The 16,539-nt window shown below is 43.1% G+C and overlaps 1 protein-coding gene across 14 annotated transcripts in view; it reads left to right on the top strand.

Moving 5' to 3' along the window:
- Ablim1 (actin binding LIM protein 1) overlaps nt 1–16,539 on the top strand; it is a 285,103-nt gene that overhangs the window by 156,233 nt on the left and 112,331 nt on the right. For all 14 annotated transcript variants that reach the window (XM_069988085.1, XM_069988071.1, XM_069988082.1 and 11 more), the window contains exons 3-4: nt 8,356–8,539; nt 10,184–10,293. In XM_069988085.1, the coding sequence (XP_069844186.1) occupies nt 8,356–8,539; nt 10,184–10,293 (294 nt within the window). The remainder of the gene's footprint in view (nt 1–8,355; nt 8,540–10,183; nt 10,294–16,539) is intronic.

Here is a 16,539-nt window from a genome sequence, read left to right as displayed (position 1 = left end):
AACCAAACCAAAACAACAACAACAGCAAAATCCTGTAATCCCAGCTACTCTGGAGGCTGAGATCTGAGGATTGGAGTTCAAAAGCCAGCCTGGGCACTGAGACTTTTATCTCCAATAAACTACAACAACAACAACAACAACAACAACAACAAAAATGCTGAAAGTGGAGCTATGGCTCAAGTGTTAGAGAGCAAACCTTGAGCAAAAAAAGCTTGGGGACAGCATCCAGGTCCTGGTTAAATCTCAAGATAAGCACCAAAAAAGTCTTTCTTGTTCTTTTGAAGGAGCTCATTGGGAGATTTACTAGCCCTTGTGCTAACTCTCCTGTGCTTGCTGGAAACAATGCGACACATCTGTGCCCCTCTGTTTTCTGTAGGGTTTATTTGTAGACACACAGGTCTTTACCTATGAGACTTTCTCCTTTGTTCTTGGGAACTCACAGAAGTCAAAAGCTCATTCTAGAGACTGAGAAGGGTAAGGAGAAGAGAATACAATCCTTAAAATCTACATGTAGGGCCATAATTCAGATGTGTGGCCTAGTTTGAGATATCACTTCTGGAGGTAAGCAAGCATGGTACCATTAATCACAGCCAGTCACAGATACCTTTGTGTGTGTGTGCTCATTTCTAGCCCTGATGCTTTATAATAATATAATCTATAGTGGGAGATTTTAACAAATACTGTGTTATGTGCCATTTTTTTCAAGCCAAAGAAGAAAAAGTATACTGACAAGTATTATTCTGGGTGATATCTTTGTTTCCTGAACTATTTGTAATTAATATTGCTTATGCATGAAGCTCTATAAGTGCTCAAAACTTATTATGCAAAGAGTTTTTTGGTTTTCTTTTCTTTTTTTTTTTTTCCGGGTCCAGTCGTGAGGCCTGAACTCTGGGCCTGGGCGCTGTCCCTCAGCTCTTCAGCTCAAGGCTAGCACTCTACCACTTGAGCCACATCACCACTTCCAGCTTTTTTCTTTTTGCTTATTTGGTGCTGAGAAATCGAACCCAGGGCCTCATGCATGCAAGGCAAGTGCTCTACCACTGAGCCACCTTCCCAGCCCCAGTTTTTTGGTTTTCTTAAGTTGTTTTTTTAATCAGTTGTGAGGCTGGACTCAGGGCCTGGGTGCCGTCCCTGAGCTCTTTTGCTCAAGACTAGCACTCTACTACTTTGAGACACAGCACCATGTCTGGTTTTCCGGTGACTAATTGGAGATAAGAGTCTCATGGTCTTTCCTGCCCAGTCTGGCTTTGAACTGCGATCCTCAGATCTCAGCTTCCTGAGTAGCTAGGATTACATGCATGTGCCACCGGTGTCTAGCTTCAAAAAGTTTATCAACAGAGATTCTGAAATGGTTCCCTTACAACTGAGGCTCTTGCTATTAGAAATTCAAACTCTGAATTAACCACAAATCCTTTCATGCCTTGCTTCGGAATGCCTTTTTGCCATCTGGTTGAGCTTGTAGTTAGCTTCTTCCCTAGATATGATCATTGGTTTTTGATGTATATTTAGAAGCCAAAATGAAGAATGATTAAAACATGATTTTTGAGGCTTTGTATTTGATTCCAGGACAATGCATTAGCAAAAGTTATTTCTGGTAGGAAGCTGCCTCTCACATTGTTGTTGGTGAGTGTATGCTCAGCTATTTTGAGCTTGGGCTGCAGTGATAGATTGTCATGTCTACACTTGGTGGAAATTTCAGACACATGGACCTGAGTTTCTGATTCACTTGGACCTCACACTAGTGGAATTTGGAGGATTGGGCAGACACTGTGTCACCAAAGCCTACCATTGTGATGTCTAAAAAGAAAGCATTTGAGGAGAGGAGGTGAATATATCTTGGATGAAACAAAGTTGTTTAAAATCTCCTTGGAGCAAATGGAGGGAAAGCACTCAGGGTGAAGGATTTGGGAGGCTAGCTCACTGGGTCTACCCTACCTAGAACTAGCATAGGACATTGTAGGAAGATGCAGGAATGTGCCTCCTGGGCAAGGTGGGGCAGGGGCTTGACCTGACTAAAGGTCAATTAGGGCTTCGGGGGTTGGAGGCATGGCTCCGTTGGTAGAATGCTAGCCAGTGAGCAAAAGCATTGGGTACTGAGTTTGAGTTCCAGTCTCAGACCAAAAAGAAAAAAAGCAGTATTTTTCTAGCCCTTGGTCCTTTCCCCGAGATATAAAAGGAGTCACCCAGGTACCCACAGGGACCAAATTCAGAAGGGCTTGTCACACCCTCTGATGATGGTGCTGACTGCTGGCAGAATGCCAGACCACCAGAACCTGCCCTAGAAAAGTAGAGAAAGGCCGCCAAAGGCTGCTGGCACCCCAGTTAAAATGATTGCTTACTCCAAGTGAATCTGAAAGCATTGCTCATGTTTTATTCCAGCCTCCTTCCTGTCTTCCTGCTGGGAACCCATAAGAAGCTAGGTGCCAGCAGCGGCAGCACCAGGGAGAGGTGTTCTAGCCTAGCCGGGGGCAGAGGGAAGGTCTCCTGCAGGCTTCCCCCCACCCCCAGCCCACTCACCGTTGAGCAGGATTTTAAGCATGCTCCATTGTGCTAAATGTCTAGCGATATGTACTGGTTGACAGGCAGATGGAGTGTCCCCGAGATGAATTTGTTGGAGCATAAAATGGAACTGCTGTTTTTAGAAAGCTGGAGAAAGAGTTGCTACCACAGCCCTGTTCATGTCAGCACAACCCTGTTGGGCTTTTACCTCCTATCCCACGCCTCCACACTCTGTTCCCTGGTATTTTTACAACCTGGGCAGCTCTTGTTATTTTTTTTTTTTTTGAGTTGAGGGTTTTATTTTAATGTGCCTGCTACTAATTTGATCATTTTTATATAGAATTTCTTAGCTATGCACGCTCCCACTGAACTAGTAGCTAATGTTAGTCAGTGGTTTGTAGAGAATGAATTCAAGACCATTATATCTGAGGCGCAGGACTATTTGTAGCCAGGCTTTCATGCTAGCAAAACAGGAGAGGTTTCAGTGGGGCCTTGAGTGGGGAATGTTTTAATAATTGATCATGGAGAAGAAATCATTTCATCCTTTTTCTTTTGCTAGGAGCCCTGTGTTTGCATGAAAGGAGTCTGTATTTTTCCTGGGGCTTATACTGACTTTCAACTAGAGCAAAGACAAATGGAGAGCCCATACCAAAATAAAAATCCAGATGAATCTGACTGAGTCCAACCTTACTAATTGAGATTGGGTGATCATGTAGCTTTGCTTTTTTGCAATTAGTTGAAAGTATTTGCTAAGCTGTTAATATGAAACAGACCCAAGCTTTTACTTTGTAAAATGATACCCTTAATTTTTTTTTCCAGTACCAGGGCTTGAACTCAGGGCCTTGCACAGATTGCTTGCTCCTGGTGGGAACTCTATCACTTGAACCATGTTTCTAGCCTGACTTTTTGCTGGTTAATTACAGATGGAGTCTTGTAGACTTTTCTGCCCAAGTTGTCTTTGACTCTTGATCCTTTAGGTCTTAGCTTCCTGAGTAGCTAGGATTACAGGCATGAGTCACTGACACCCAGCCTCACACTTAAAATAATTTTGGTTAAAAGAGTAATAATTTGGTCAGAGTATAATTTTCAAAAAGTTAAGCCTGTGACTCTCATTTAGATGCAGAATGAGCATGGTCAAAGACTGATTCCACTCATTATAAGTAGAGGAACCAGCAGGACAGCAACGCTGCTTAAAAGAACAACAAGGAGGCAGGTGCCAGTGGCTCACACCTGTAATCCTAGCAATTTAGGAGGCTGAGATCTGAGGATCATGGTTTGAAGCCAGCCCCAGCAAGGCAGGAAAGTCCATGAGACCCTTATCTCCAAATAACCACCAGAAAACCAGAAGTGGTGCTGTGGTTCAAGTGGTAAAGTGCTAGCGTTGAGTACAAAGTGGCTCAGGGACAGTGCCCAGGCTCAAATTCAAGCCCCACAACTAACAAAAGAGAGAGAGGGCAGGGGAAGGGAGGAAGGGAGAAAACTAAAAGGAATGGGTTGCAGAGATATTGAAAGAAGGATATCAGAGCCACTTATTGGAGTAAGACAAAAGCTGTGTTGTGCTCCAACGGAATGGTGAAACTAGGCAGAAACCATCTACATCTCTGTTCACTGGGTAACGTGAACAGTAATTAGGCCTTTAATCAACAAGAAAAGAGCTTGTCAAACACAGATCAAGTCCCCCTGGGTAATGCAAGCATCCATATGAGCTGCTCAATATTATGCTTCTGTGTGATACTGAAGAACTGAGGTTTTTTTTTCCCCTTTACCTGGTTGCCACATTTTGAATGATTTTTCTTTACATCTTAGTATGATTAAAGGTGAGTATACATTGATACAGGGTACCTGCAGCAGTCAGATTCAGAGACAGCCAGATGAAACAGGCTTGCCAGGGGCTGGAGAGAAGGAGGTACAGGGAGTTATTGTTGGATTCAGAGTTTTGTAAGATGACAAGAGTTCTGTAGCTGGATGGTATAGGTATTTTAACAATGTGAATATTATTAATGCCACTGACTATCCATTTGAAATGATTAAGATGGTCAGTTTTACATTATATGAATAGCATGGGACAAAGAGAACATCACAATCCTATTTAGGTGAGCTCCCGTTTCATTGTCCCTAAAATTATAGGTAGACTTTTCTAAACTTCATTATTATTGCAGTTTTCATTTTGTGACACTTGTTCTTTGCATGCAATAATATACCACAGACAACACTCTGGGTTTTATATGTCAGCTCCATACATTTTACATACTATAACAGACTAAGCTGGTAGAAATTCAGGTTCTTTCCGTGTGTGTGTGTGTGTGTGTGTGTGTGTGTGTGTGTGTGTGTGTGTGTGTGTGTGTGTGTGTGTGTGTGTGTGTGGTGTGTGTGTGTGTGTGTGTGTGTGTGTGTGTGTGTGTGTGTGTGGTTTCTTTTTCTGCCAATATAAGAACTATTGGATTGGACTTAGTGGCTAATTGACAAAGTTGGTGTAAGAGTGAGAATTTTCCCACTCTTGCTGCCACTGATGTACTGAGAGAGAAAGCACAAAGAAATGGCATAAACTTCTTTGCGTGTGTGTATGTGCACATGCAGAAGAAGGAGATTACACAGAGAAAGAAAGAGGAAGAGACCTGTTTGGAAAATGCTGATTTGTCACAGATGTGAGAGCCCTTCCCCAGGAGAGGCTAGGTATAATAGAGGAAGGTGAGTGTGTCTGTGGGAGTTACTTGTCACTAGGGCCCTCAAGGAGGAAAAGTGGTCAGAGGAGAAGCAGGGAACGCAAAAGAAGAAAGAGTCTGAAACCATGTCACAGCCATCCAGTCTCAGGAAATACCATGAGACCAAGAATCTCTTTGGTATGGGCTCCTGTTGCTGTGATTCTTGCCTCTCTAAACACGTGCTTGTTTGTTGTCTAAACTACTAGAAGCAATGTAGTCATTTGGTAAGCCGCTCTGGGCCACTTCTTGAAATGTAAGGAAAGGCCAAATCAAACCTCAGTGGGACACAATGTGGCATTTCTGAAAGTGCCATGAAGTCATTTGGTAAGGCTGTGCTAGGTTCATAAAAACTACGATTTAATAAAGGAGAATATGTGTCACTTTCACGAAGATATGTGAACCAGAGAAAGCCTCACAGAGGTATCCTGAGGTCACAATGATAAAACACACTAATAAAACATTCAGTGATAGCTTTGAAATGGCCTCAGTAATCTGTATCAGCATTAAGATTGTCCTGTTGCACTGGTGGCTCACGCCTGTAATCTTAGCTACTTAGGAGGCTGAGATCTGAGGATCACAGTTCAAACCCAGCCCAGGCAGGAAAGTCTGTGATAATGATACTCTTATCTCCAAATAACTACTAGAAAACCAGAAGTGATGCTGTGGCTCACGTGGTAGAGTGTTAGCCTTGAGCAAAAAGAACTCAGAGAAGTGCCCAGGCCCTGAGTTCAAGCCCCACAACCGACAAAAAAACCCAAAAACAATATTATCCTGTGGCCATCATATCTTTTCATTAGGACCTGTAAATTTTAGACCTAGCTTTGGTGACCAGACGAGAGGGAATGACTAGTTTTCCTGTCACTTCTTTGTGCAAAGCCTAACTTAGAAAGAGTAATTGAGTCATCAGAACTGCTGATATCTCTGAGAAATGAAATTGAGGTAGGACTAACTTTAATAATAATAATAAACAATAATAGTAATGATGATGATGATAAACTATGTTTCAGGTATTAGCTACCATGGTTAGAAGGTCCTTGAAAAAGGAACTCAGAAAGAATACAGATAAAGGTTCTTGTCCATAAAGTAGGAAAATAACATGTAGGAAAATAAGAGCATGTACCTGTAAAAATACTGAAGTCAGCTCACTTAAGGTGCTTTGTGACCCTCTCCATTCTGATTGTTTCTTTTTTCATTTTTTTCTTTCTTTCTTTTCGTCAGTCACGGAGCCTGGCCACTGTCCCTGAGCTTTTTCACTCAAGGCTAGCGCTCTACCACTTTGAGCCACAAGCACCCTTCCAGTTTTCTAGTGGTTAATTGGAGATAAGATCTCATAGACTTTCTTGCCCAGGCTGGCTTGGAACTGCAATCCTCAGATCTCAGCCTCCTTCTGAGTAGCTAGGATTACAGGCGTGAGCCAGCAGACCTGGTTTCTGATTGCTTCATGTTGCTGAAGCAACATGAAGCCAGAATGAGGTTGGTCCTCATCCTTGGGCTCCCCAAATGACCCACTTGGTAAGAGAGAAGCAGGTGCCATTCTCTGGCAGGGGTGGGAGTAGGGGGTGGGAGGGGTAGAGGAGGAAACACTGGCAGGGCAGAGGGGCAGCAAGGCTAAGCAAGCTGCTTTCTTGAGAATATAATTACAGAAGTATTTGTAGGTGGTTCATGTCAGCCATAATCTTGGGTTACTTCATTATACATCGCAAAGAAGCAGCTCTGGAGAGTTGGTCTAGACAAAGACCATTGAGTCCATGGGAAAGCTTGTTTGTGACTTCTGTGTTACCTTGAGTATCTTTAATTAATGGGGCAGGGGTTTTAAATCCAATAGGTCTTGCTGTATGCAGCAATAGTTCACTAGACATATTGATGAGTCATGAGAACCAGTCAGAGGAACTCTGTGATTAAATTTTGTGATTGAATTCAGCCTTTTTCCTCCACTAGCATAGGGCCTGGGCTGGGCACTGGTGGCTCATGCCTGTAATCCTAGTTACTCAGGGGGCTGAGCTCTGAGATCATGCTGTAAGCTAACCCAAAAGATTCTCAGGAAAAGTCCCTGAGACTCATCTCCAATTAACCACCAAAAAACTGGAAGCAGAGCTGTGATTCAAGTGGTAGAGCACCAGCTATGAGAAAAACAGCTAAGAGATAACACCCAGGCGCTGAATTCAAACCTCAGTCCTGCCTTACCCCCTTCAAAAAATACCTTGGGTTCTTTGTATAAGGTTCTTTCTTCATTTTGTAGAGTTACCCAACCTTGGGATTGAAAGGTCAAGGTTGAAGATGTCCAGCTTTGGTGGTTGTTCCCAGTCATTTGACAGTAGGAAATTTTTGCTGTCGGGGGATTAATCTGGGCTTTATTTGTGGACGAGTTGCCATGACTTGCTTGGGCCTTGTCTGAACATGTAAACTAGGCCCTTGCATCCCAGGACCTGCTTGTTTGAACCATTCCTGTAATCCACAGCTGTGTGCAGCTTTGCAACAGAGATACCAAATGCCAGATACACAAAAAACCATTTGCTTTTGTATGCACTGTGATTGTAGAGAAAGCTTTCTCTCAAATATTGCTTTTCTTGCTTCTTTTGCCTGTTCTTACCCCACTATGCAATATATAAATAGTTGGCCTGTTCTATCGCTACCCAAAGAGAAAATTCAATGTCTGAAATCCTCACAGCCATGGGAAATTATTTCCAGACTGTGAAAAAATAAATAAATAGCTACTGGAAATTCTAGTTACTGCTTTGGGTAGAGTGGGAATTTATTACTCAACTCAGTAACAATTTGGGCTCAAACCAAGCAGTTGTGTGGGCGAGCAACAAACACCTTTCCTAAGGCGCTGCCAGGGACCCCTTTGTTGTCTAAGACAGCCTGAATCCACCATCTCTTTCCATCAAAAACTAATTACCTCTGAGTCTTAAGCATACCACAGAAGCCATTGAGACCCAGCCAGTGGACTTGACTTGTATGAAGTATTTCAGGCCTGCCAAGGGGAAGGAGAGAGAAGGCAGAGCCCCAACAATAAATAGCTCTTTGTACCGAGTCCCCTCCCCTACCCCAAACCATTGAGATCATAGTGAGCAGCCAGCATTCAGTAGAAGGCAAATGCTGCCCAACAGCTGGGCAGATGAAATCACCAGATGTACACTTGTCTTTTCTACAGTGTGTGGCTGTGACTTGGCCCAGGGCGGCTTCTTCATAAAGAACGGGGAATATCTCTGCACCCTGGACTACCAGCGGATGTATGGGACACGCTGTCATGGCTGTGGAGAGTTTGTGGAAGGCGAAGTGGTGACCGCCCTTGGCAAGACGTACCATCCCAACTGCTTTGCTTGTACCATCTGCAAGTAAGTGATCCTCTTCACCAGAGCTTCTTTGGTTGTGAGCAGTAAGGTACCTCTTTGTAGATGTGTCTCTTCCTCATCTGTATTCATTCTCTGCCAAAATGGAATCTCCTTTGGACACCTACATGACCCTCTCTACAAAGGGATGTGGCTGATGTTATGTTGTTAGTAACTGTATAAAATATTGGGTTTCTTTATGACATCCTCATCTATGCATTCAATCAGACTTAATCCTCATTACCTCTCATGCCCCGCCTTCCTTTACTGCTGGACTCCTTTCCTTCCAAATAGCCTCCCCTTCAATTTTCCTATCTCCTGGAAACATCTAGATTCTACATATGAGAGAATACATGCAATCGTTGTCTTTCTAAGTCTGGCTTATTTCACTCAACACAATGGTTGGCAGTTCTATGTCTTTCCTACAAATGACCTCATTTCATGGCTGAACACCGAGTCTGACAGTGCCTGCAGGACTCAAAAGGTTTTGATTAATGATTGAAAACCTGAAGGGATATGGGCAGCTGCTTAGAAGGATGAAGATTATTTGAGATAAAAAGAAAGTGTTTTGCCTCTGTGTGTGTGTGTTTGTGTGTATGTGTCCGTGCGTGTGTGTGTGTGTGTGTGTGTGTGTGTGTGTGTTGAAAATATTTTCGCCAACCAGGTGCTGGTGACTCTTACCTGTATTCCTAGTTACTCAGAGACTGAGATCTGAGGATCATGGTTCAAAGCCAGCCTAGGCAGGAAAGTCAATGAGACTCTTATTTCCAATTAACCAGCAGAAATCTGGAAGTGGAGCTATGGCTCAAAGTAGTAGAGTGCTAGCTTGAGCGAAAAATGAGCTCAGAGACAGCACCCAGGCCCTGAGTTCAAGCCCCAGGATTGACAAAAAAAATTAAATAATTTCTTCTAGCTAAGTAAAGTTGTGTGCACCCATAAATTCAGTACTTGGGAGGCTCTGGAGTTCAAGATCAGCCTGAGACTCTGTTTCAAATAAATAAAATAGTACTTTTACTCTGTAGCAGAGGTAGACAAGCTGTGACCTACAATACCTGTTGTTTTTAAAATAAAGTTTTATTGGCACCTAGCCGATGCATTTGTTTACATATCCTTCAGGGCTGTGGTTGGGCTGCAGTGGAGATACAGGACTTGGTCCGCAGCACTGCACCACATTCAGCTATCCAGGGAGGACAGGATCTAACTCAGCAGCATTATCACAGAGCTCAGAGAATGGGGAGAATTCGTGCTTGACTATAACCAGGTCCCCTGGGGAGAAATCCTGAGCTCTGCTTGGAATTCATGGCATTTAAAATGTTTCTTCATAAAGATTTTCCATTTGGAAATGCACTGTTCTAAGCACCGGGCTAGATGATCGTTGGGCCCTCTGTCCACTCATGTGGGAAGGGAAATCTCCCATTCCACTATCAGGTTGCCTAAAAAACCAGCACGTTCTCTCCCTGCTCATGATGAAGCACATGTATTTGTTTGGCCTGTGTCCAGCTGGCCATTTGGGGCATGACTCCATCTCAGGCATTTACCTGGTGCTCCTCCAAGAAATGCGTTTGCTCTAAAGGGCAGCAAGTACCAGGACGTAGGGAAAGGAATGGGATGGCTGGAATAACCTTGAGGCTGGTATCTTTCTGCTTCTAGACGCCCGTTCCCACCAGGAGACCGAGTCACGTTCAATGGGAGAGACTGCTTGTGTCAACTCTGTGCACAGCCCATGTCTTCCAGCCCCAAAGAAGCCACCTGCTCTAGCAGTAAGTATGGTGACCAGAGACACAAACCTTTTTGTTCAGAGGTAGCTCAGGCAGAGCCCAGCCAGGTAGCGCAGAGACAAGTCCTAACCATGATGTTTTCAATAGTCAATGATACCTCATGCGTCAACCCAAGCAGAGAGAAACATCTTCATTATGTCAAAAAGATGCAAATAGAATCAGGTACCAGGCTGCCCATTTTGACAGCCAGTGAAGGAGAAATGATTATAAAACATTAGATTGAAAAGGCTTATATGAGGCCAATCATAGTAGCTCAGTCTGTAATACCAGTTACTCAGGAGGGAAATAGAGATCTGAAGTATCATGGTTAAAGCCAGAAGTAGAAAAATATGCAAGACTCCATTTCAACTAATAACTTGGGCATGCTAGCATGTGCCTGAGATACCAACTATGTAAGAGGCTGGAGGTAAGAAGAATCTACGGCCAGTTCTGGGCAAAAAAAAAAAAAAAAGTGAGACCTATTTGAAAACTAATTAAAGGACAAGAGGGCTTGAGGGTATGGCTCAGGTGATAGATATTTATCTAGTAAACATAAGCCCAAGGACCACTAAAAAAGGGAAAAAAAAGAAAGAAAAGAAAAAGCTTATCTGTAGTCAGATGGGAGAACATTTGGCAGCTATTTGTGTTAAAATCACTATCTTCATTCACTTAAAGTACAAGTGGGGTGATTTCTAGTATCATTAAATAATTCCTTTCACTTGGAGGAATTCTGACATTGGTTCATTTGACTGTACTGGTAATGTATGTTGTCCTTTGAAGGAGGTAATGAGCAAAATAACCTCTCCCAGCCAGGCACTGGTGGCTCATGTCTATAATCCTAGCTACTCAGTACACACACACACACACACACACACACACACACACACACACACACACACACACACACACACACACACACACACACACACACACACACACACACACACACACACACACACACACACACACACACACACACACACACACACACACACACACACACACACACACGAATTCTGATCAGGCACTGGTGGCTCATGTCTATAATCCTAGCTACTCAGTTCAAGCCCCTGAGTTCAAGCCCCAACACACACACACACACACACACACACACACACACACACGAATTCTGACCAAAGCACTTGCATAGCTATTGGAAGGAAAGAAAAAAATGCAAATGTTAATGTGTTGTGACCGGAGACTTGGTGTGTAAGTTGATATGACTCAGTGACAGTGGCCTGTGTGGGATGGGCAGCATCCAGCAAGCATGATCCTGACCCCCAGGGGGTGGCAGGTCTTTCCTAGTTCCTATTTACCCTGCCTCAAATACAAGAGAAGCAAGTTGTTGGGAAGGTGAGCTTGCCTTGGGGAGGAATGGCCAGTCTTCAAGGAGGGATGTCTATGAAAATGCATTAGCAAATCATTGGGAAGAATGCTTTGGTCTAATGATAAAAGAGGACTTTCTGAGGGCCAGGAAGTGATGACAGCTATAGGGGAGTTCCTGGCAAGAGAGGCCTGACAGAAATATCTGTGACCTCACGCTGGTGAGGGCCTTTAGTGCTTTGATAGGTGTCCAGATTGAGGCTGGTGATATTCAAGGTCACACAAGGACTCAAAGGTCAGGTGGCTCAGATGCTCGTCTTTTGACCCCTGGTTCTGTTTCATTTGTTTCTCTTGTACTTGCTCAGCTTTTTTGCTCATGGGTGGAGCTCTACCACATGAGAAAAACCTGCAGTTCCTGAGGGTTGTTTTTGCTGGTTAATTGTAGATAAGAGTCCCTGGTGTTTGTTGGTGGGCTTTAGTCATGATCCTCAGATCTCAGCCTCCTGTGTAGATAGGATTATAGGGGTGAGCCACCAGTGTACAGCAGATCTCTGCTTCTTTGTTCTCTGTGTTGTTTTCTCTCCATGTTCTCTTCATTGTTTAGCTTTAAGAAGAACATTCTCCTTAAAGGATTCTCATTCTCTCAGGCCATGCAGTTTGGGGGAAGACTTTTCAGGCATAGCTTCACCAGTAGTTCTAATTGTTATTACATGTTATGTGTATGTGTAAAAATGTCATAGTTAAACCCACTGTTTTGTACAACTAATATTTGATATTATACTTTTGGGTACATTTATATTCTCTCATCTACCCTCACCGTTTTATAGTACTGGAATTCTGAATTAAGGGTTTTACATTTGCTAGACAAGTGCTCTACAGCATGATCCATGCCTCCAGCCCTTTTGAATAAGGTCTAACTTTCTACCCAGGCTGGCCTTGAACCAGGATTCTCTGTTCTCATCCTCCAGAGAAACTAGGTTTACAGACATATTCCTAACCTATATCCCCTATTTTGTAAAATATACATGTTATCCACATAAAATTGTTAAGTGTAAAAATGTAATCAAACTTACATTGTCTTCCTAATACTAGATTTAACTATTATCGCTAGTTAGGCCAAATTATATTTTCTCCCCCTGCTTCCAATGGATGACAGCTCATTTCTGTGAAGCTACTTTGGTCAGTACATCCTTATTTTTAAAGAAGAACATATCTATTTATATAAGCCCTGAAAGGCATTTATAGGCTGTGTGGGTGTCTATGAAAAAGAGACCTGTTATATTTAGATACACATATGCAAAATACCTCAGACTAGGCAAGCACACAAATACTAGAGTAATGAAAATTCCCAGCAAGTCTCTGAAACTCATTGGAGCATAAGTAGAAAACATTTTGTTGTTATTGGTAGTTCTGTAAGAATTTGCTTTATACTTCAAAATTGCCTAAATTTGACTTTAGTTCCTATTTTAAGTAAAACCAAATGACCTTTATAATTTTGGCAAGGGGCTTCCTAAATAGAAACAGAAAATGATTTGATTTATTGTGGCACTCTCTCTGATAATGTTTAGAGTCTGTGAGGTATCAACAAGATAAGGCCATTTTGCTGGTGTCAGGGTTAAACTCAGGGCCTCACACGCTCTGTTGGCTTTCTTGCTCATTGCTATTACTCTAGCATTTGAGCCATGCCTCAAGTCCAGCGTTTTACTGGTTAGAGATAGAGACTTGAACTTTTCTGCCAGGCTTGCTTTAAAACTCTTATCTTCCGGATATCAGACTTCAGAGTAGCTAGGGATGAGCCACAAGCACACCTTGCCTGAAGTCCACTTTTACCTCTAGAATATTCTGCTCAGAGATATGTTTACTCTTCTAACCCATAGTATTATTTCACATTCTCTGTCTAGTTTTCTGTAATCATGGAATGGGAGGCACAGATAGTATGAAGGGATATGAGCAGGAAAGAGTGGTAAATAGAAGCTGAGTCAAGGGGACAAGGAAAAATTTCACCAAATCACTCTCCTGTTGAGCTTACTAAGCAAAGATGCAGTGTATATCTATTTTGGCTGCCTGATGGCTGCCATGTCTGTAGTGTTCTGATAGGAAGAGCTCCCACTGGAGGTCTGCTCAGGGCTGCCTTCTACCTTCAAATAATTCTTCAGGCCAGGCAGCTGTGGCTCATGCCTATAATCCTAACTACTCAGGAGGCTGACCTCTGTGGATCACAATTCAAAGCCAGCCTGGACAGGAAAGTCCATGAGACCCTTATTTCCAATTGGTCAATTGTGTAAAAGTATGGCTCAAATATTAGAGGACCAGCCTTGAGCAAAGAAGTTCAGGGACAGTGCCCAGGCCCTGAGGTTCAAACCCTAGTACTCTATACCTCTCCCTCTCCCTCTCCCTCTCCCTCTCCCTCCTTTCCTCCTCCTCTCTCTCTCTCTCTCTCTCCCTCTCTCCTACACACACACACACACACACACACACACACACACACACACACACACACACACGCATCTTCAAACCTGTAGCTCTATTTTATTTTCTTCATCAGGGATTTACAGATTACAGTGTGCCAGGCACTGTGCAGCTGGTTTACACGAATCAATGGCATCAACCTAACAACCACATAAGATGATACTCACACATTCCCCATCCAATGATGAAGAAAGAAAGGGCCACAGATGTTCAGGCTCTCCGGGTCCAGATGTCTTCTTCTCTCCCTTGTTTTCCAAAAGGGCTGAGCCTTGGAGCCATGACCCAGCTTGTCTGCACACGATTCCCATATCCTGGCCCCAGAGTTGTGCGTGTTTTACAAGCTTAGTTGCCTTCCTATAGTATTAAGGCGTGATGACTGGAAAGACAGGAAATTATTCCTAGAAACAGCTACTTTCATAAAACACAATTGCTTTGAATTAATTATGGCAAATCGTTGCAACCAGTTCTGATATGACTTCAATTCAATAAGCAATTGACATGATCTCAAGTGGAGAGAGGTCCCCACTGGGTTTGGATGAACATTAATTAAACTGTGTGACTAGCTGATTCATACTTTCAAAAAAATATCCTCAGTTGAGATCTAAGGATCACGGTTCAAAGCCAGCCTGGGCAAAAAAGTCCGTGAGACACTTATCTCCAATTAACCACCAGAAAACCGGAAGTGGTGCTGTGGCTCAAGCAGTAGAGCGCCCGCCTTGAGCTGAAGAGTGCAGGGATAGCGCCCAAGCCCAGAGTTCAAGTCCCATGACCAACCAAAAAAATATATCCTCAGCAGAAGGCATTGTGCTCTAGAAGGTTAAGTATAATGCTCTAAAATTTTAATTCATCATGCATTTATACCCATAGCTAAGGCACTAGTTAAGGAGCTGGGTGATGGGGGCGTCTGTGTGCGTGGCAACCTGGCACATAGAGTCTGGGTTCTTATTTCCTCCATGGTTCCTCCAGGGCTCTCTTCTATTCCAGGCAGCTGAGCAGGAGTGGGCTGCTGTCTGCCATCACCCTTTCTACTTCAAAGGGTGTCTGACTCGTGTCTGATTGCATGTGGGTTTGGTGGATTGACATGGTGAGCACCCACACACAGCTACATCTAAGCCAGTATTTCTCCCTTCCCTCCTCTACATAGACCCCTCTCTAGAGCATCATCATTATCCTGGCTGCGATCGGAACTCCCACAAGTATCCCACAGGTAGCGCATGCTTTCATTTGGACTGAATTTAATGCACTGCAGCTAAAAGAGTCAGTCATGTGACTGGGGAAGAAGATTTTTTTTCAATTATTTTTGCTTTTCTATTCGATCCAATGGCTCTTCATCGTTGCAAGAGAATTTTTATTTACTTTTAGGTTCTGTCTCAAGACATTCTCTGAAGGTTGAGTGGAAATTGTCTGATGAGGCAGATGTGATAGGTAGAACCGTAAAGGTTGTACCAGGCCAGGAGGGGCTTCTCCACTTTCTCATTGGTAAAATGGGCTGGTTGATTTAATACGTGACTAAATTATGATGCTGGTTTACTTATAACATTAGCTTTTTTTTTAATTTGGGGGAAGAAAGTCTCCACTTTATGTATAACTCCTTCTGTTTATCTCATGTTCTTCACAGCTGCCTTTAGCCACCTATTTGGTACATTCTACTAATATAAAGACCAGTGAGCTGGGTTACCAGTAACTCACAGCTATAATCCTAGCTACTCAGAAGGCTGAGATTTGAGGATCACAGTTCAAAGCCAGCCCAACCAGAAAAGTCTGTGAGACTCTTCATGTCTAATTATCCTCCAAGAAGTGGAAAGTAGAGCTATGGCTCAAGTAGTAGAATGCTAGCCTTGAGTGAAAAAGCTAAGGGACGCCACCTAGACCCTGAGTTCAATTCCCAGTTACTGGTACACACATGCGTACCCACATAGACACACAATGAAAGCAGGAATACATGCACACTTGTAGCCCATGGACTATTAGACTTTAATGATGGTTTTTTATGGTTAGAAGCCCTGAAGAGATCTTTAGAAACATTCTTCCTGTAGGACCAATGGCAAAAGGGGTTTGGCAGGGCCTTGCTTGGATTATTATTGTTATTATTATTGTCGTTGTTAGTGGTAGTACAGGGTTTAAAGTCAGGGCTTCGCACTTGAGCCATGCATGCACCAGCCCTGAGTTTTTCTGCTTCTAGACTTGTAGGCTATGTGAGAACACGGTCTTTTCTCTTTTTTTTAATGATTGGTTTCATTATAAAACAATACAAATATTAGAAGGACATACCTAACAGGAGATGAAAAACACCTGCCATGACTTTACAAGGGAGTAGTTTGGTGTGCATTCTCTGGGTATTTGTGAGTGCTATGGACACGTGTACCATTAGAGACACGTACATACCTACTTCAGTTCTCCCTGGCATTGTGTTCACGAGTCTCCTTTTCTTTTTCTTTTTTCTTTTTGTCAGTTGTG

The sequence above is a fragment of the Dipodomys merriami genome, unplaced genomic scaffold (assembly GCF_024711535.1).
Source record: "Dipodomys merriami isolate MVZ:Mamm:240054 unplaced genomic scaffold, mDipMer1.0.p SCAF_35, whole genome shotgun sequence".
NCBI classification, from domain to species: domain Eukaryota; kingdom Metazoa; phylum Chordata; class Mammalia; order Rodentia; family Heteromyidae; genus Dipodomys; species Dipodomys merriami.
The sequence above is the reverse complement of the archived record's forward strand: the minus strand, read 5'-3'. Positions and strand labels throughout refer to the sequence as shown.